This window comes from Lontra canadensis, unplaced genomic scaffold, assembly GCF_010015895.1.
Source record: "Lontra canadensis isolate GAN:19392208 unplaced genomic scaffold, GSC_riverotter_1.0 scaffold148, whole genome shotgun sequence".
NCBI lineage: Eukaryota > Metazoa > Chordata > Mammalia > Carnivora > Mustelidae > Lontra > Lontra canadensis.
This window is the reverse complement of record NW_022631142.1, coordinates 1,244,045-1,262,498: the sequence shown is the minus strand read 5'-3', so window position 1 is coordinate 1,262,498 and position 18,454 is coordinate 1,244,045. Positions and strand designations below refer to the sequence as shown.

The 18,454-nt window shown below is 36.6% G+C and overlaps 1 protein-coding gene across 3 annotated transcripts in view; it reads right to left on the bottom strand.

Annotated features, from left to right (window-relative positions):
- Positions 1 to 18,454, bottom strand: part of ZFYVE9 (zinc finger FYVE-type containing 9) — a 199,929-nt gene that overhangs the window by 72,960 nt on the left and 108,515 nt on the right. For 2 of the 3 annotated variants that reach the window (XM_032844103.1, XM_032844102.1), the window contains 5 exons: positions 14,300 to 14,399; positions 11,703 to 11,879; positions 9,702 to 9,871; positions 5,030 to 5,150; positions 1,162 to 1,284 (listed from right to left, as the gene is read on the bottom strand). In XM_032844103.1, coding sequence (XP_032699994.1) covers positions 1,162 to 1,284; positions 5,030 to 5,150; positions 9,702 to 9,871; positions 11,703 to 11,879; positions 14,300 to 14,399 — 691 coding nt within the window. The remainder of the gene's footprint in view (positions 1 to 1,161; positions 1,285 to 5,029; positions 5,151 to 9,701; positions 9,872 to 11,702; positions 11,880 to 14,299; positions 14,400 to 18,454) is intronic. The other variant, XM_032844104.1, reaches the window with a different exon arrangement.

Genomic DNA, 18,454 nt, shown 5'->3' with positions numbered 1-18,454 from the left:
TAAAAAGTGGTGAAAGAATGGCTTTTCTGGACTATTTACTTTCACTTCTTCACCTTAAGGCACTGTAGAGTCCCAACAGCACAAGCCATATATAGTTAAAAATAATGTTCAATCTTTGACACTTGTATCATTTGTATTCCATACATAATAGGATCCCCAAAGGAACTGAAACAAGATTCAAATATAATTACAGATCTCACAATGTAAATCAGAACCAACAAAAGTTCCCTTTCTTACATTTTGGGAATAATGTTACTTTATGATACCTAACAGGAAGCCCCAATACAACTATATTAAGATGGTGTACACTTCAGGAATTCTGGGTTAGCTATTTTCTAAGTGTAACTTATAAACTAGATATGGTAAATTGAAATTTCACAAATTATCTTAAAATCTAATCCTATTAAGAAAGGGGGCAAGCATTAATAACTGGCCAAATATACAAGCGTACAATTAAGTAAACCAGAGCCTGCACTCTTTAATACAGAACCTCAAAGGAAGTAGCAGATAGGTGTTTCTGGAATCCAAGGTCAACTTAATAAGTACCCAGTGGGAATTAGAAGACAGTTCCCCAGTGCTTCTCCCCAGAACTCTGCCTATTGACATTCATCCAGGATAAATGCATTCTCTATGTTCCAACACCATCCTGGAATTAAGATTCCAATTTACTGTCTTCTTACCCATTCTGATGCCCAGGATCTAGCCCCAAGAATTAAGTTTCTTCTGAATCTTAACTTATGATGTGCTGAAGTTCTACTATGTGTCAGCTAACTAACCCTTTCTCAAATAAAGGTTTGCACATGATTAAGGTTTCTGAAATTTAAATCTAGCATGTACATTATTTGACCCTGCTGGATAATTTGTCCACTACCATTCTGGGGGTGAGTTTTGACCTAGCACATCCATCTCAGGAAGTTTTGTTTGGCTTTCTCCATGGAGAATTCACCTATCTCTTCTCAAGAGTTTCAGTTACTCCCACAATTCTCCTCTGGGATACGTTATTTTATACAAACCAATTTCTTTGGTACTCAGTTTTCAGTTAAGATGTGGCTCCACCCATATAAAAACAACTTGTGTATAAGGAATTTGAAAGCTTTACTTATTATCTATGAGTAAGTAAAGTATCTCATTTTAATTTTAAAAAACAAATTTCTAACTTACAATTTACAATTTTAACCATTGACAACAAATTTGCATTTAAAACAAAGACAAGTGGGTCAGGACCACCATCCTCTAATTGCTGCATTACTGAAATCTGTGATGGTTTCTCTTCCACAGCATAATCTGTAAGGGAAGAAAACAATGTAAAAGATTAGTTAAAATGACAAATCAAGATGAAATCTGATGCAGAAATGGGCTGATTATTCACAAGAGTTAAGCACTTGATTTACAGATATGGTGAACATATCTGCTGTCCCACTGTAATGCTAATAGTTTCCCTTTCATTCTCAAAAGTGACCCTGTCCAGTTTGGATGAGAACATGGTTATCCTATATACAGAACTTCTCCACAAGCTGACTTATGCCATAGTCTAAAGGCACCCCTTTAGCATATGCACCCTGCTGCTTATAGCAGCGCTATCAACAACAGCCAAACTAGGGAGAGAGCTCAAATGTCCATCGACTGATAAATGGATAAAGAAGAGGTGGCATATATATAATGGAATATCAGGAATCAAAAGGAAAGAAATCTTGCCATTTGCAAGGATGTGGATGGAGCTAGAGTGTATTATGCTAAATGAAATAAGTCAGTCAGAGAAAGATAAATACCATATGATTTCACTCAAGTGATATTTAAGAAACAAAACAGATGAACACAGGGGAAGGATAAAAGAGAGAGAAAGAGAGAGAGAAGCAAACCATAAGAGACTCTTAACTTTATATATAGAGAACAAACTGAGGGTTGATGGGGAGGGGCATGGGCTGAATGGGCGATAGCTATTAAGGAGGGCACTTGTTGGGGCGCCTGGGTGGCTCAGTGGGTTAAGCCGCTGCCTTCGGCTCGGGTCGTGATCTCAGGGTCCTGGGATCGAGCCCCGCATTGGGCTCTCTGCTCAGCGGGGAGCCTGCTTCCTCCTCTCTCTCTGCCTGCCTCTCTGTCTGCTTGTGATCTCTCTCTGTCAAATAAATAAATAAAATCTTAAAAAAAAAAAAAAGGAGGGCACTTGTGATAAGCACTAGGTGTTGTACGTAAGTGCTGAACCACTAAATTCTACACTTACCATAAGTAAGAAACCAATCTTGCCATATGTTAACTAGAATTTAAATAAAAACTTGGAAAAGAAAAATAAAGATAGCCCTTTAACAAAAATTCTCCAACTATCATTTCATTTCATTTCACTCCAACAAGAAATTCACATATTATATGTTCTAAGACCAACATTTAAAATAATCCATAATCTAACAAGAAAGTGATAATACCCTAACCTCCAGATGAAAAGGGTGTTGTGGGGTTGAGGGAGAAGAGAATCCTACTTTGTACTCTATATTCTTTTGTACTGTTGAGAATTTTTTTACCATTAACTAACTAAACTAAACTTAAAAAAAAAAATGCCCAGAAAATAAACTAAAACTAAAATAAACTAAAACCATCATAAGTGACTGGCTTTGTGAAACACTTCCTCTAAGTCAAGAGTTCAGCACATATATCAATCACCAAAATCACCAGTAAATCATAACAGATTCCAACACGGACAAGTTAATACTTGAGACCCTGCACAGAACCTTTCCCACCGAATCCCTGAAAGCACAGTATGTGATATTCACTCATGCCATTTTGACTGATGGTAATCTTCCCAGTTTGAAGTCAAAATCGTGGATAATAACCAATAGAAACCAAAAAAACTACTTTTTGGATGTAAGAGGAAATGTCTATTTTACCAATAAATGGAAATGTTCATTGAAAAGAAAAATACTAAGTGACTTAAGAGAAAATATAAGAAGAAAATACTTGTATGAAGTTATCCCACTGGAATACAAAACTGCAAAATTCTGAAGAGACAGGAATAATATGATTTAAGTAAGTATAAATAGTTGTTTCTTTTGGAGATGTTTTAATAATTAGATTTAATGAAAATGGAATCTTATTTAAACAATAGAGTAGGCCAATTTAACTTCTTGTAAGTTAATCTAAGACTCATTAAAGTAACCAAAATTTGAACCTAAATAGTAACTTTACTAACAAAAGATTGTTTTTAGAGGGTCTGAATAAAGTAGTAAGGATTATACAATCAAAAGAATGCTTAACTTACATGAAAGTTCATAGTGAACTATCTGGGACATGGCTGGATTTTATAGTCTGATACTTTCAGCCAACATTGCTGAGACCCCACAACAGACCCAGCATCATGGTAGGAGAAGACACAAGCATGAATTAAGTCTGAAGAAATGCATGGTTTAAGTGAAATGAATCAGACCTATAAAATACCTAAATTGCAGTAAGAAAGGTGTTAATATAGTAAGGGTGTATAAGAATTTCTATTCAGGGGCACCTGGGTGGCTCAGTCAGTTAAGCCTCTAACTCTCGATTTCTGCTCTGGTCATGATGAGAGATTGAGCTCCATGTCAGGCTCCATGTTCAGCATGAGTCTCCTCGAGATCTTCCTCCTCCTGCTCCCTCCTCCTCTACTCCACCCCCAGCTAATGCACACGTGGTCTCTTTCTCTCTTTAAAATAAATAAATACAATCTTAAAAGAAAAAAAAAAACTAATTTCTTTTCAAACAAACAGATGATGTAAAACACTACTACAGAGCAGCACTGGTAAGGATTCAGAGAGGAGCTTTTCATTACTCTGGATTTTGAAAAGTTAAGGAGTTCTTCAAGGAGTCATAGTATACAAACATATTCTAGGCAGAGGAAAGGAAGATAAGGAAAGTATTAATTACACGTCTACTTTACACCAGTCAATGTTCTCGCTATATACTTCCAGGTATGAAATCTGATTTAAAACTCACAATGACTTTTAGGTAGGTATAATTACCTAAGTAAGATTAGGAAAAAGATTCAGGGAGGATAAATGAACTGCCCACTGGGTCACAGCTAGAAAGTAAGGGTACGAGGATTAAAACCCAGGTTTGTCCAGTTTTGTAGCCCATTCTCTCCCGACTATTCCACAGCATAAGAAAAAACATGGAAGTGTGGAAAGTGAATATTCAGAAAACAGCAAATGATCTGTAATGTGCATAAAGTACTGGGGTATTGGCTGGAAATAAAGTTAGAAAGATAAATTGAGATAAAGTTGTAAGAAACATTGTATGCTAAAATAATTAATTTATACTGAAGGCATTGGGAATCCACCGAATGTTTCTAAGCCAGAGCACTATATGACAATATCTATGTAATATAAAAAGATAATTGGCAACAACATGGAAGATAAAATAAAGGAGAGAAAGACTGAAGGCAAGGTGACCTGGTAAAAGACTAGGATAAAATTGTGGAAAGATGATTGATAAACCACCTCCTAAAAATGTACTAACTAGAGGCTGATCTGCATGTATCAGCAATAAACTTTCACATAGAGATAAGCATTCTTTTGAATGGATAGTCATTGTACTTCGTACCAGAACTCAGTAAAAATATTTTTTAACAATAAAATTGCTATTTATGTTCAGTGCTCTCCATTTATCATATGTATAATTCTGAATGTATAATATACTGCAAAACAAAAAGTTAGATAATGTCCTGACTGTTCTATCAGGTGGGCCAAATCCTAGAATTATAAGCAACTCTTCAGAGTGTCATGTGTTTCAAAATACAAAGAAAAAAGTGCCAATGAACTACATTTATTTTATAATTAAAAATAATAAATCCTTCCAACAAATGAAATGACCTTATACTATAAAAACATAAATATCTACTCTAAAACTACCAGTAACAGCAACAATTATTTTCATGGCACTGAGTAGTTGTTTTCCCTGTTGGAGAAGAAAAAAGTGGTTATCACTCAAATTCTCTCTCCTTCCCTTAACTAGAAGACAACATCTAGCTTCCCTCAATCACTATCCCTGTTTAATATGTAAGTCCGCATACCTCCTTTCACACCCGTGGAGATGAGAATGGGAGGAAGGCCATCTTCAGGAATTAGGTTCATTGCACTGCCAACAGGACTTCCAACCTGAGTTATGCTCCCAGAGAACAGAGAAATATCCGTCTAGGAAAAGCAAATCAGCAAAGTGACTTTACAGAGAGGTCTAGACTTTAGCAGGATATTGTTGAGAATATAAATGTGAATTTAAGTGAAAATTTGTAATTCATCCTTTTTGAAAAACATCATAAGTTTCTCATTAAACTGTGGTTTCCCAAAAGCCTGGGTTTATATTATGAACATATTTCCAACTATAGAGTTTCTCTTTTTGATATCACCAAATCATAACAATGACGGAAGAGGCCTTGTAACCTGGGTTAAAGCTTTCTCTACCTGGGTTTCCTCCGCCATAAAAGAAGATATTTTTAAAAACTTTAGTGGCAACAGAAACAAAGTTTCAGTATTATCTCAGTTTCTGAAACTTTAATACATTTGGGTCCACTTAAATTCTCGTTTACATTGCTTTTTATTTTTTTATTTATTATTTTTAAAATTTTATTTATTTGTCAGAGAGAGAGAGCAAGAGAGCACAAGGAGGAGGAGTGGCAGGCTCAGGGGAGCATATACGGGACTCAATTCCAGGATTCTGAGATCATGACCTGAGCCAAAAGCAGATGACACTTAACCAACTGAGCCATCTAGGCGTCCCTTACACTGCTTTTTTAAAAATAACTTCAAGCCACCTAGGTGTCCCTTATACTGCTTTTTTAAAAATAACTTCAAGAGACTCCTGAGTGACCAGTCAGTTAAGTGCATCTAACTCCTGGTTTCGTTCTGCTCAGGTCATGATCTCAGGGGCGTGAGATCAGGCCCCTTGTCAGGCTCCATGCTGGGCATGGAGTCTGCTTAAGATTCTCTCTCTCCCTCTCCCTCTTTCCCTCCTCCCCTCCACTTTCTAAAAACAAATTAATTAATTAATTAAAAATAACTTTGAGAATAGTGGTGATGCTTGTACAGCAATATGAATGGACTTAATACCACTGGTTTGTACACTTAAAAATGATTAAAATGGCAAATCCGATGTTGCATATATTTTACCACAATAAAAAAAGGGGTTAAAATTAACTGATAAAATACAGAGATTAAAGGAGTGCCTGGGTGGCTCAATCGGTTAAGTGCTCAACTCTTGATTTCGGCTGAGGTTGTGATCTCAAGGTCCTGGGTCAGGCCCCATGTTGGGCTCCACACTCAGCAGGGAGACTACTGGAGGATTTCTCTTCCTCTCTCTTTGCCCCTCCCCTGCTTGCCCTCTCCTTCTCTCTCTAGTAAATAAATGAATCTTTAAAAAAATACAGATTAAAATAAGTCATTGTTTTTATTTACTATGCAATGAAATAAAACTTCAAGTTCATTTTTCTTTGCATTAATATGAAGATCACATTAACTACACTATAAAGTATAATGTTGAAACACACATTTGGGGTGGAGTTAATTCTTTCAATCCATGAGCATGGAATGCTCTTCCACCTTTTTGTGTCTTCTTTAATTTCTTTCATGAGTGTTCTGTGGTTCCTCGAGTACAGATCCTTTACCTCTTTGGTTAGGTTTATTCCCAGGTATCTTATGGTTCTTGGTGTTATAGTAAATGAAATCGATTCTCTAATTTCTCTTTCTATATTTTCATTGTTAGTGTACAAGAAAGCAATTGATTTCTGTACATTGATCTTGTATCCTGCCACATTACTGAATTGCTGTATGAGTTCTAGTAGTTTGGGGGTGGAGTCTTTGGGGTTTTTCACATAAAGTATCATCTCATCTGCAAAGACAGACAGCTTGACTTCTAACGACTTAATAGAATATGCTCAAAGATCTACTAAAATAATGCTCTCCTCACTATATTCTATACAACTAAGCAAAAAGAAAAGCCTTTAGAAGTGTTTAAAAACTGTTTTTAACATGTTTAAAAATATTTATAGCAGCTTTACTCATAAGAGCCAAAGACTGGAAACCATCCAAATGTCCATTAATAGGAATACAGATAAATTGTCATATCCATATAATGGAACACTACTCAGCAATAAAAAAACAAACAACAAACTAGCTTTTGATGCACACAACATGAATAAATCCCATAATCATTAGTTTAAGAAGCTAGACACAAAATATTATATACTATATATTCCCATTTATATGAAATTTAAGAACAGAGGCGCCTGGGAGGCTCAATCAGTTAAGTGTTTGCCTTTGGCTCAGGTCATGGTCCTGGGGTTGAGTCCCACTTCAGGCTCTCTGCTCAGTGGGGAGCCTACTTCTCCCTCTCCCTCTGCCTGCCATTCCCCCTGCTTGTGCTCTCTGTGTCAAATAAATGAAATCTTAAAAAAAAAAAAAAAGACATTTAAAAACAGTCAAAACTAATCCACGGTGATACAAATCAAAATAATGATTGCCTTGGGGGAAAAATACACAGGTATTGACAGAAAAAGGGCATGAGGGAACCTTCTAGAGTGATGGAAATGGTCTATATTTTCACATTGGCTGAATCCAGGGGTGGCTGCATGGGTGTGTCTATAAGTTCATCAAGTTGCTTCCTAAAGATTAATATTCCTTAAGCACTTCACTATCTAGATTTTATACCTGAATAAAGATTAAAACTATTCTTAAAAAAATATGTCCATGTCTTACTATATTTTTGTCTAAATATAATTTAGGACTCTATCAGTTTTTAGGGGGGTTTTGCTAAAAATTTTACAATGTTCTTGGGGTGCCTCGGTGGCTCAGTTGTTAAGCATCTGCCTTCAGCTCAGGTCATGATCTTAGGGTCCTGGGATCAGGGCCTGCATTGGGCTCTCTGCTCATCAGAGAGTCTCCTTCTCCCTCTCCTACTCCCCCTGCTTGTATTCCCACTCTCGCTGTCTCTGTCAAATTAAAAAAAAAAAAAATCTTTAAAAAAAAATTTTTTTTTTTTTTTTGCAATGTTCTTAAGAATTTTGCAGTATTCTCAATACATCATCATGTAAGAGGAGATTTGGAAAATTTTATTGACAAACGATTACCTGCTTTGAAAGCCTGGTACAGGAAATACAGTAATCTATTCTTACTCTTTAATGATGCATAAATCCATCTTTTAGTATCACAGAAAGTGGTCATCTGGCCTCTACTAATACATCATCTGTGGAAAGGAATTTATTTCATTCAGTGAGCTCCTATTAAGTGCCATGCACTCTATGGGGTCCTAAAGATGAGAAAAATATACTCTAGTCTGGCCTTATAAAATCTGTTTTTCCACATTTTACCAGATAAGTATTAAAACAGAGTGTTAAAGAATGCAAGAGACAGAAGTAAAATAACTAACTTGGTTTTAGTTTTACAAACTGGACTGAACTTTGTTTCGTTTCTTTTCTCTTTTCTTTCCTAACAATTTTATTTGACTGAGAGAGAGATAGTGAGAGAGGGAACACAAGGAGGAGACATGGGAGAGGGAGAAGCAGGCTTCCCACTGAGCAGGGAGCCCAATGTGGGACTTGATCCCCGGACCCTGGTATCACAATCCGAGCCTAAGATAGACACTTAACGACTGAGCCACCCAGGCACCCCAAACCTTGTTTCCTTGTAACATTCATTCACTAAAACTTCCTCTTGCATTGAAACAAAATTTATATTCTAAAACCCTATCAGGGGCACCTGGCTGGCTCATTTGGTAGAGTGTGCAACTCTTGATCTCAGGGATGTAAGTTTGAGCCCCACGTTAGGTATAGAGATTACTCAAAAATAAAATCTTTTTTTTTTTTTTAAGATTTGTTTTGCTTTTATTTGATCAGAGAGAGAGAGAGAGAGAGAGAGTGCACAAGCAGGGGGAGTGGCAAGCAGAGGAAGAGGGAGAACCAGGCCCTCACAGAGCATGGGAAGCCTGATGTGGGGCTTGATCCCAGGACCTCAGGACCACAACCCCAGCCAAGGGCAGATTCCCAACCCACTGAGCCACCCAGGCACGCCTAAAAAGAAAATCTTTAAAAATCTTACATAGAAACCAAAAAGTAGGGGTAGCTGGGTGGCTCAGTCAGTTAAGCGTCTGCCTTCTGCTCAGGTCATGATTCCAGGGTCCTGGAATCAAGCCCCACATCGTGTTCCCAGCTCAACAGAGAGCCTACTTCTCCCTATCCCCTCTGCCCATGCTCTCTCTTGCTATCTCTCTCTCAAAGAAAGAAAGAAAGAAAGAAAGAAAGAAACCAAAAGGTAGAACAGAAGACAGCAGAGAGCTGCTCAGTTTAAGAGAAAAGAATAGAGGGACTCTTCAGCCTCTTTTATGTGGCCTGGCCCTTCCTCACCATGGCACTCCCACAACGCCACCACAGAATCTGGGGAACAGTTTGAAAACCAATATACAAAGGGGGCAGGATTCCAACTCCATGACTTCTAACAACAGCACTAGCCTGAGCTCACTGCGAACAACCTTCGTAAGAATCTTTTTCCTGAAAAAACCTCCAAATATAGAGCAAACAAGAACAGATTTTACCAAATTTACTTTACCCTTAGCCACATACGCACGCAAGCACGCACGCACTAAACTGTATCTGAAACTTACAGGGTTCCACAGAAAGGTCACTCAACTTGGGCAGAAACAGCCTAATGCTGAATTAACTAAGTACTCACTTTTAGTTACTGTTTTTGTTTTCTTACCTCTGTTGGTAGAGGACTGGTAGTTACCGGCTTTACTGGGTCATGTGACACAGCCAAGGTTCCTGCAGAGGAAGTTCCATTCACTGTTAATTTGGCTGCATCAGCAACTTCTCCGTTAGGCAAGATCCCATCAGCAAACCAAACTCGTCTCTGCTCTCTGGGCTGAGCCACTTGAGGAGCCAGAAAAATAAAACAGGCATCAACGTGATATTGGTAGGGTTTCTAACATCAAAGAAGAGAAGGTCACCAATTTCAGAAGTACAAAGAAATGACTATTTAGCATCTTATCATTATAAATACAAGAACTGTAACTGTGTATAAAAGTGGTTATAAATTAATAAAATACAAGTTTAAATATATTTTTTATTTCTGTAACTTCAAGTTAAATCTTTATTTAAAACACTTTACTTTAAAATATTAAATACACTTATGATTACATCACATACCCTGCTCCATATCATTGACAGAGAAACTAAGAAAGGTGGTTTAAGTGCCTAGGAAATAAATTAATAGCAGGGAAAAAATATCTAGCAATAGACAGCCACATCTCCTAAAAGTATGAGGTTTCCACAGGAATTAAATATCTGGAAAAGTGATACCGTATTTTTAAAGGGCAAAAGATGCCCTGAAGAATGTTGAAGAATTATTTACCAATAAAGGAAGAGTTGGCACAGATATATAAGAGAATTGGGAAGCAAACAGACCAGATCTTTGGCTGACGTGTAACTGAAGATGAAAGACTGATCTGGTAGTGCAAAAGTAGTCTGCAGCAGGGGAAAAGCTGGAAAACTAGGTCTGATGAAATGATCTCTTTAAATCCTGTTCCGAAAATCAATCCCAAACAGCCAAAACAAAGACAGACTAGGGAAGAACAACAAAAATGACAAATGAAGTAAAGAGAATAAAGATTTTAAGAAAGAAAGCCTGAACTCATAAAAATACAAGGAATATGACTAAGGGATAATCTGAAAAGATGGGAAAATGGGGAAGAATAGGACAATATCAGTAGAAGTCTTTGATCTTCAAAAGGGGAGGAGGGCTATTTAGCAAGGGGAAGGGAATATTACTAGACAGAAAGACATAAAATTAATGAAAGAAGATTGATTTTAATTATCAAGGGAAACTTCCTGACAAGATTATTTTAAGGAAATATATAACCGGTTTTTACTACTGACAATCTCCCGAACTTACAACGTACTGTTCATCTGACAATATCATAATTCTAAAGATATAATAAACTAAAATAAGTTGAGCCTATAATGTCCTACTTATCATGTGATATAATCAGAATTAAATTTCTGGATTTTATAAAGGTCTAAGTACCTAATGATATTTTCAAATGGATAGATTAAAAATGAAAAGAGGGGCACCTTGGTGGCTCAGTGGGTTAAGCCTCTGCCTTCGGCTCAGGTCATGATCTCAGGTTCATGGGATTGAGCCCCACATCGGGCTCTCTGCTCGGCAGGGAGCCTGCTTCCCCCTTCTCTCTGCCTGCCTCTCTGGCTACTTGTGATCTCTCTCTCTCTCTCTCTCAAATAAATAAATAAAATCTTTAAAAAAATATATTTTAAAAAAATGAAAAGAGAAAATGGCAATATGTTTCCAAAAAACAATACTAGAACCAGCTGGTTCAAAGAAAGAACTCTTCATTTTCATAAACTCCTACAAAGAACATTAAGGTAGACATGAGGCTAGGATTTTACAGATCAACCTCAAATTCTGTATCTTTTTTCAAGTATAAGCAGTGTAATCACTACATTTTTAAGCTGGAAAGGGTATTAGCATATTTTTAGAGGTGCCTCCAAAATATCAGGCAACACAGTATTTACTTGCCCAGAAATAATCTTGACACATTTCTCACCTTGTTCCTTCCACTTTAATAACCACCCAGAGGGACTTCATCTATAGTGTTTTCAAAGACTTGTGCTGTAAAATCACATCAGCACCTTTTCAGAGGAACTTGGTGAGGGAAAAGCGAGAGAAGAGCACATGATCCCCTACCTTCTGCTCCAGGGTGCTTTAAAACTCCCACAGGTACCATCACAGTGGGAGGTGGAGAGCTCAGGGCTCCTGAGGCCTGAGCTTGCTGCAAGGGAGGGATAGTAGAACAGTATTCAGCAGGATTGTTAGGGTTAGGGCTCTGGCTTGAGGCACTCATCATGTTCTCCCAGGCTTGAGCTAAAGCAAATACAGACAATCAATGTGAATGGATTGCAAAATATGGACACCAAGACCTCCACAATATTGGATAAATAATGTAGCTCCTCCTCATTAACATTCATAGTATGTCTCTCTTCCAGCTAGTGAAACTATTAAGGTGATAGGTGATTTTATTCAATAAAGGAGACCATTTAGTTAGTAAACTATTTGGAAGCAACAAATATGAATTAGGAGATACTTCTCATACAGACTGAAAGCACATCAGTCTGAGGTTAATGACTAGGCTCCTGGCTCCTTTAAGAGACCATACATTCCCTTAAGAGGGAGTGAAACATCAAACTTACTAAGGATTTGCAACTGGGGTAGCATTTAGACAGGGGGGGCAGGTTTAATATTTGATGCATTTTATAAAGTTCTATCAAAAATCAAAATCGGGGCCTAAAATAGCATAATTCCATTATATGATTTTTTTTGTTTCATTTATAGACGTCAAGGCTCTTAGTTGAGGTAAAATCTCAGCTGAAAAATTCTGAAGCCTAAAGCTCAAGAGAACACATCTCAATATGTTTGTGAATTCTGATTTCGTGTAATCATTACTTCACGTAAAAGTATCCAGCAAAAACAACCATTTCACATCTTTGGTGTCTCAAAAGCAGAGGACACATTTGAACATGAAAATGTGCCAATGTCATATAAGTGCCATCAACCAATATGAATGATCACAAATGCATTAAGATTCTGTATACTCTATTATTTTACTAATATTTTAAATATTGATGTATCAACTATTGTTTTTAAAGTAAATAGGATGAAAGATGCTACAGAAATGAAAGATATCAAATTTTATCTTCTAGGTTCAGGTAATACCACATGCCCAGGAATGGAAACCACCCAATTTTTTTAAGCATCCTTTAAAAACTCTCATTCAACATCAAAGAATGATCCATAAGATTATGAACATTTATTGCCTCCAAACTTCAGGACAAGGCTAAAAACAACAGCTATGTTCCTTTAAAAGCACTGGCAGAAAGAGGGGAGGAAGAGAAAAGGTGAAAGGGAAAAAGGGATAGGGAACACTGAAAAGCATCAAATTAAATATTCAGAAAAAGACTTCGCTAAGCCATGCGAGAGGAAAGACACTGGAAAAACCAGAAAAAGTAGATTACTTTAGGATCCTCTGGTAAAGGGATCCTTGGCTTAATAAAAATAAGTATTCCATATGAATCCTCTGCCATTTCCTTCATCTTTAGCTATGCCAAGTTTAAAAAAAAAAAAAAAGAAGCTATCAACTTGAAAGACCTCATCAAATAAAAGAGGTACTGGGTACTGTAATTAGGTATCATGCTCTTTTCTGTGGATATATGTCCGAAAATGAAAGCAGGAATAAAAATCATCAATTGAGCAAATGAGTGAAATAACTACCATCTAAAAATTGACCCTTAAGAGTAGAGAGAATGAATTAATATTTGATCAAAATTGTAAGAATTCAGAAATGGGAGGAAATTGGATGGATCACAGGAGATCAGAACAGATCAGATTAACTGACATGCAGTAGGTTAATAAGCCAGCAACAGGAAAACATCACTAGGAGCAATGCAGACAGACAGAGCAGGAGGGGTCTTAAGCAGATAGGTTCTGGCCTCCAGAATGCACCCGACCCTGGCACAGGCAGCGGTGGTATCCAAGTTGAAAATTTTATTAGTAATTCTGGCAACTGTGCAAAGATGTACTCAAAGAGGAAATACTACAGCCTGATCAATTTTGTTGCATCTCTTTACAAAATACTGCTTTAAAACTTTTAACTAAAATTCCCTTGGATTCATTTCTAGTCCCACAAAGGATGAACACGGGACAAGCTATATTTACCTTCTCCTGGCCATGCTCTTTTACCACATAACTAAATTCAAAACAAATATCCTTCTAACAAATCTAAGTAGTATTAAGGTGATAACTGACAGAAAAATGGACTTCTCTATTTGATCTTAAATGCTAAAATATTTATTTTTAACAAGATAAACAAAACAAGGTGTTACTAAGACTTTATTTTATTAAGTTATTCCCTAGAGAAGGCTTCCCTTGAAAGGAAAACCTAGGCCCAGTTTTAATATTTCATCATTTGAGTAGTCAATAGCCTCCCACACCCATCCCACTTCAGTCATTTCATAGGAACATTAAAGCCACACAGCACCAGATTTCCATAAGAAACTCCATTCTTCCTGCAAAACTTACCTGACGTTAGCTTTCATTCATTGAGTTTAGGCACAGGAATTCTGAAATACTACAATACTTTCAAAACATGGAAATCTATTTTGTTAACGTTGTGCCTTTTGAGAAGGTGAGCAACTTATAGAGAAAGTCAGGAAAAAACAGTAGTCCTTTCATAGGAATTCTCTTGTTTTGTCTCCATAACTGTGAATCCAAACTGTTTTAATACTTACCATTCATTAGCACTGAATGGCAGATTACACATACTCTAGCTTCCTTTCTATCCATGTATAACAGTTTACATTTCAGGCTACAGCAGGAAGCACAGAAAACCTGTAGAAAAAAGAACATACTAAATTTATTTAGAATCACGATACGAAGGGAACAAACTTATACTGACCAACACTGACTGACAGGAAACCATATTACTACAACACTGAAAACTTCAAAGGAAAACGCAATTGAGGAAGCTGGGCACAAGATCCAATTCAAAAGCAAGAGCAAGATGACAAGTCTATCAGCAGTAAGGAAAGTCAAAGTGTCGGCTGAAAATAAAAACTTAGCCAAGATCACATAAGAAATACATAGCAGGGGGGGAAAAATGAGCTATCCTTAGGCAAAATTCCTATACACACGTCACATAACATGGGCATTTAAAGATAGTTACATCTGTTTGGAAAGCCAAGATAGCAGGGTAAAATAAGCAAGCACTGAGAATTCCAGGTTTTAGCTTCTGGTTTTTACTCATCTTATGTGTGGAATAATAACCATAATCATCATTTTTACTGGTTTGGTATGAAAGCCAGGAAAGATCAAAGTATACAATTCAATCCTAAAATAAGCACAGGCGTAGCTACAGAAAATCAAAGCACGCAACCAAAAATTCACCAGGCCAATTTCTAGCACCTTATTTTTTACTTTCCAGGGTTGGATCCTGATAATCTTACTTTCTTCTCCCTTCCACATCAGGCAGTAATTGAATCTCCTTAGCTCCCTCTTAAGATTTATTTTCTTGAGAAGTCATTCATTAGTCACTTATCACAGAGAGCCCCATACAGGCGGAAGGCTGTTGCCAGTATGGTAAATTCTACTAATCCAGTCTTTATGGTCCAGAAGTATCTATCTGACAAAGATGAATCAAGAGATGAGGTCATATTAAAGACAAAGAGAGATCATCTCCTTTCCTACTAGGTACAATTAATCTATCTAGCTACCATGATCACCAATTTACAGTTTTCAGAGGCTTTATATTCTCAAAGTAACTCTACAATGTAGGAGGAACAGGAAATAGATTATCCTTTTTCTATCAAAAGGAACTGAATTTGGATGGTTAAAAGACTTGTTCAAGTTCACAGTGTAGTATATGAATACAAGCTTTTTACATCTACTATCTCATTTAACCTCGATGAAGATACTCATTTACAATTAAGAGAGTTAAATAAACAAATGTTAAGTAAAATCTTTCAGCTGTACAGCTAGTAGGTTACATAAGTCTCCAAAGACCCTGTTCTTAACTGTTATGTAATACTGCCTCATACTAATTCATACATGGCCTTTCATTTTAGTTTGAGACTTCACTTTTCCTTCTCCCTCCCATGACTTAGTCAGTGGCTAAGTCCTGCTGGTTCTCACTCTTAAATGGTTCTTCCAAAATATCATCTCCTCCCCCCCATCAATAACGCCACTGGCTTTATTTAGGGTTATATTATTCGAGGCTAAGAAGATAATCATAATCAATTATCTGTCTTCCTAATTTTTAGATATGCCTTTCTAATTCATCTTTCACACAATAAATGACAGAACTTTCTAAACAGTGAATCTAATCATATGAATCCTGAAATCTTTCAATAACCTTTCTACTCAAGACATAAAATGAAGAAGCTATCACTCACTCATTCATGCTACAAATGTCTGTCCAACTATGTGCTGCGCAGCAGGCTACCCTACTAGATGTAGCAGTGAACAAAATAGGTATGACCTTTGCCTTCATGAAATTCATAGTCATTTTAGTCTACAGAGGTTATAATCTGAAATTAAATAATCACACAAGTGAATATAAAATTACTTGCTTCAAAAAGAAATATATGATAAAATAAGATGTAATCTAGGCCTTACCTCAACTGGCAGAGTCAAGGAAGGTTTTATTTAGGAAATGAGAGAGATAAAATCTGAAATAATAGTTTTTTATGCGTAAAATGGTAACAGGAGAGAGATAATAATAAGCAGAGGAAACAGTGAGTGCACAGGTCCCATTAGGGGAAGAGAGCATGTCTCCATTAAGAAACTAAAAATAGTTAATGTGGCTAGAGGCCCTTAGGTTAAGGGAGGCATTGAATAAGATGAGGCCAGACAAGACAAATACCAGATGATTTCACTCATGTATGGAATCTAAGAAACAAAACAAATGAACAAAGAAACAAAGAGACAAACAAAAAGAAAGACAAATACAGAGAACTGGTGATTATCAGAGGGGAGGTGAGTGGGGGGCTGGGTTAGATAAAGAGAATTATGAGGTACAAACTTTTAGTTATAAAATAAGTCACAGAATTAAAAAGTAGAGCATAGGGAATATGGTCTTTAAGAGTTATGTATAGACTTGTTCAATCATTATGGTGTATAGATGAAAATATAACTCTGTATATTAACTATACTTCTACTTTAAAAAAAGATGGCAGGGGTGCCTGGGTGGCTCAGTGGGTTAAAGCCTCTGCCTTTGGCTCAGGTCATGATCTCAGGGTCCTGGGATCGAGCCCCACATCGGGCTCTCTGCTCAGCAGGGAGCCTCCTTCCCCCTCTCTCTCTGCCTGCTGCTCTACTTGTAATCTCATTCTCTTTGTGTCAAATAAATAAATAAAGTCTTTTAAAAATAAACAATCAGAAAAGGAAATTACAAAATTCCATTTATAGTAACATCAAAAAAGAATAAAATAGACTAGATAAAATATTTGAGTTATATATAATGAAAAAAGGGCTAAGATCCATAACATATAAAAAGCTTCAATGAACTAATAAGAAAAATACAATGCTACAAATGCTTCTAAAGAAGAATTCACACAGGTGAATTTACAGAAAAATTTACCGAAATATAAATAAAATGACTAACTTAAGATATACTAAGTATCACTTGTGACAAAATAAAAATTAGAAGAATGAGATACTTTTTCTATTGTACAAAGATTTTTAAGAAACTGGTATTATCCAATGGTGGTGAGGGTATAGAGAAAAGGAACTTTTGGGGTGCCTGGGTGGCTCAGGCAGAGCTGAAGCCTCTGCCTTCAGATCCAGTCACGATCCCATGGTCTAGGGATCGAGCCCTGCATTGGGCTCTCTACTTAGCAGGGAGCCTGCTTCCTCCCCTCTCTCTCTCTGCCTGCCTCTCTGCCTACTTGTGATCTCTGTCAAATAAATAAATAAAATCTTAAAAAAAAAAAAAAAAAAAAGAGGAACTTTCTCTCATATCCCGCTGGTGGTAGTATAAATTGGTGGGTTATAAAATTTTAAATGTTCTCTCCCTTTGACTTAGCACATGCAATTTTTTAAAATTTTATTTATTTTTTATTTTCATTTTAGAAGGGGGAGGGGCAAGGGGAGAGAGAGAATCTCAAGCAGGTTCCACGCCCAGCACAAAGCCCAAAGTGGGGCTCAATCCAATGTCCCCGAGATCACAACCTGATCCGAAATCAAGAGTCAAATGTTTAACTGACTGAGCCATATAGGTGCCCTTGGCACATGCAATTTGAAAGATTTATCATACAAAAAAAAAAAAAAAAAACAAAAAAAACCCACAAATGTGCAATGAGATGTATACAAGAATTTGCTCTGTACAGTTCATAATAGTCCAAAGTTGTAAACAACAAAAATGTTCATCAGTAGAGGAATGGTTAATTAAACTGCAGTATAACTATTAAATGGAATGCTGTTAGCCTATAAAAAGAATGAAATATTCTCTATGTAGTTACTCATATGAAAAAGCAAAAATAATTAAGTTGGAGGATAACAATTGGACAGAAATAGGGCTTTTTCCCCCCTTCTCTCTATTTACTTTACATTATTTTTTTGGTGTTGGACTGGGATATTTAAATTTTATTTTGAGTAGAGCCTTTTCTATATTCTAAGAGGAAAGAGAATTAAAAGGATTAGTTGGGTGTTACAGGTTAAATCGTCACTCCCCCAAATACATATATTGAAGTCTTAACCTTCAATACTTCAGAATGTGACTCATTTGGAAATAGGGTCTTTACAGAGGTAATCAAATTAAAATGAGGTCATTAAGTTGAGTTCCTAATCCAATATAAATGGTGACCTTATGAAAGGGGAAATATAGACACAATATGCGGAGAATAGGATGTGAACATAAAGAGGGCCATCTACAAGCCAAGGAGAAAGAC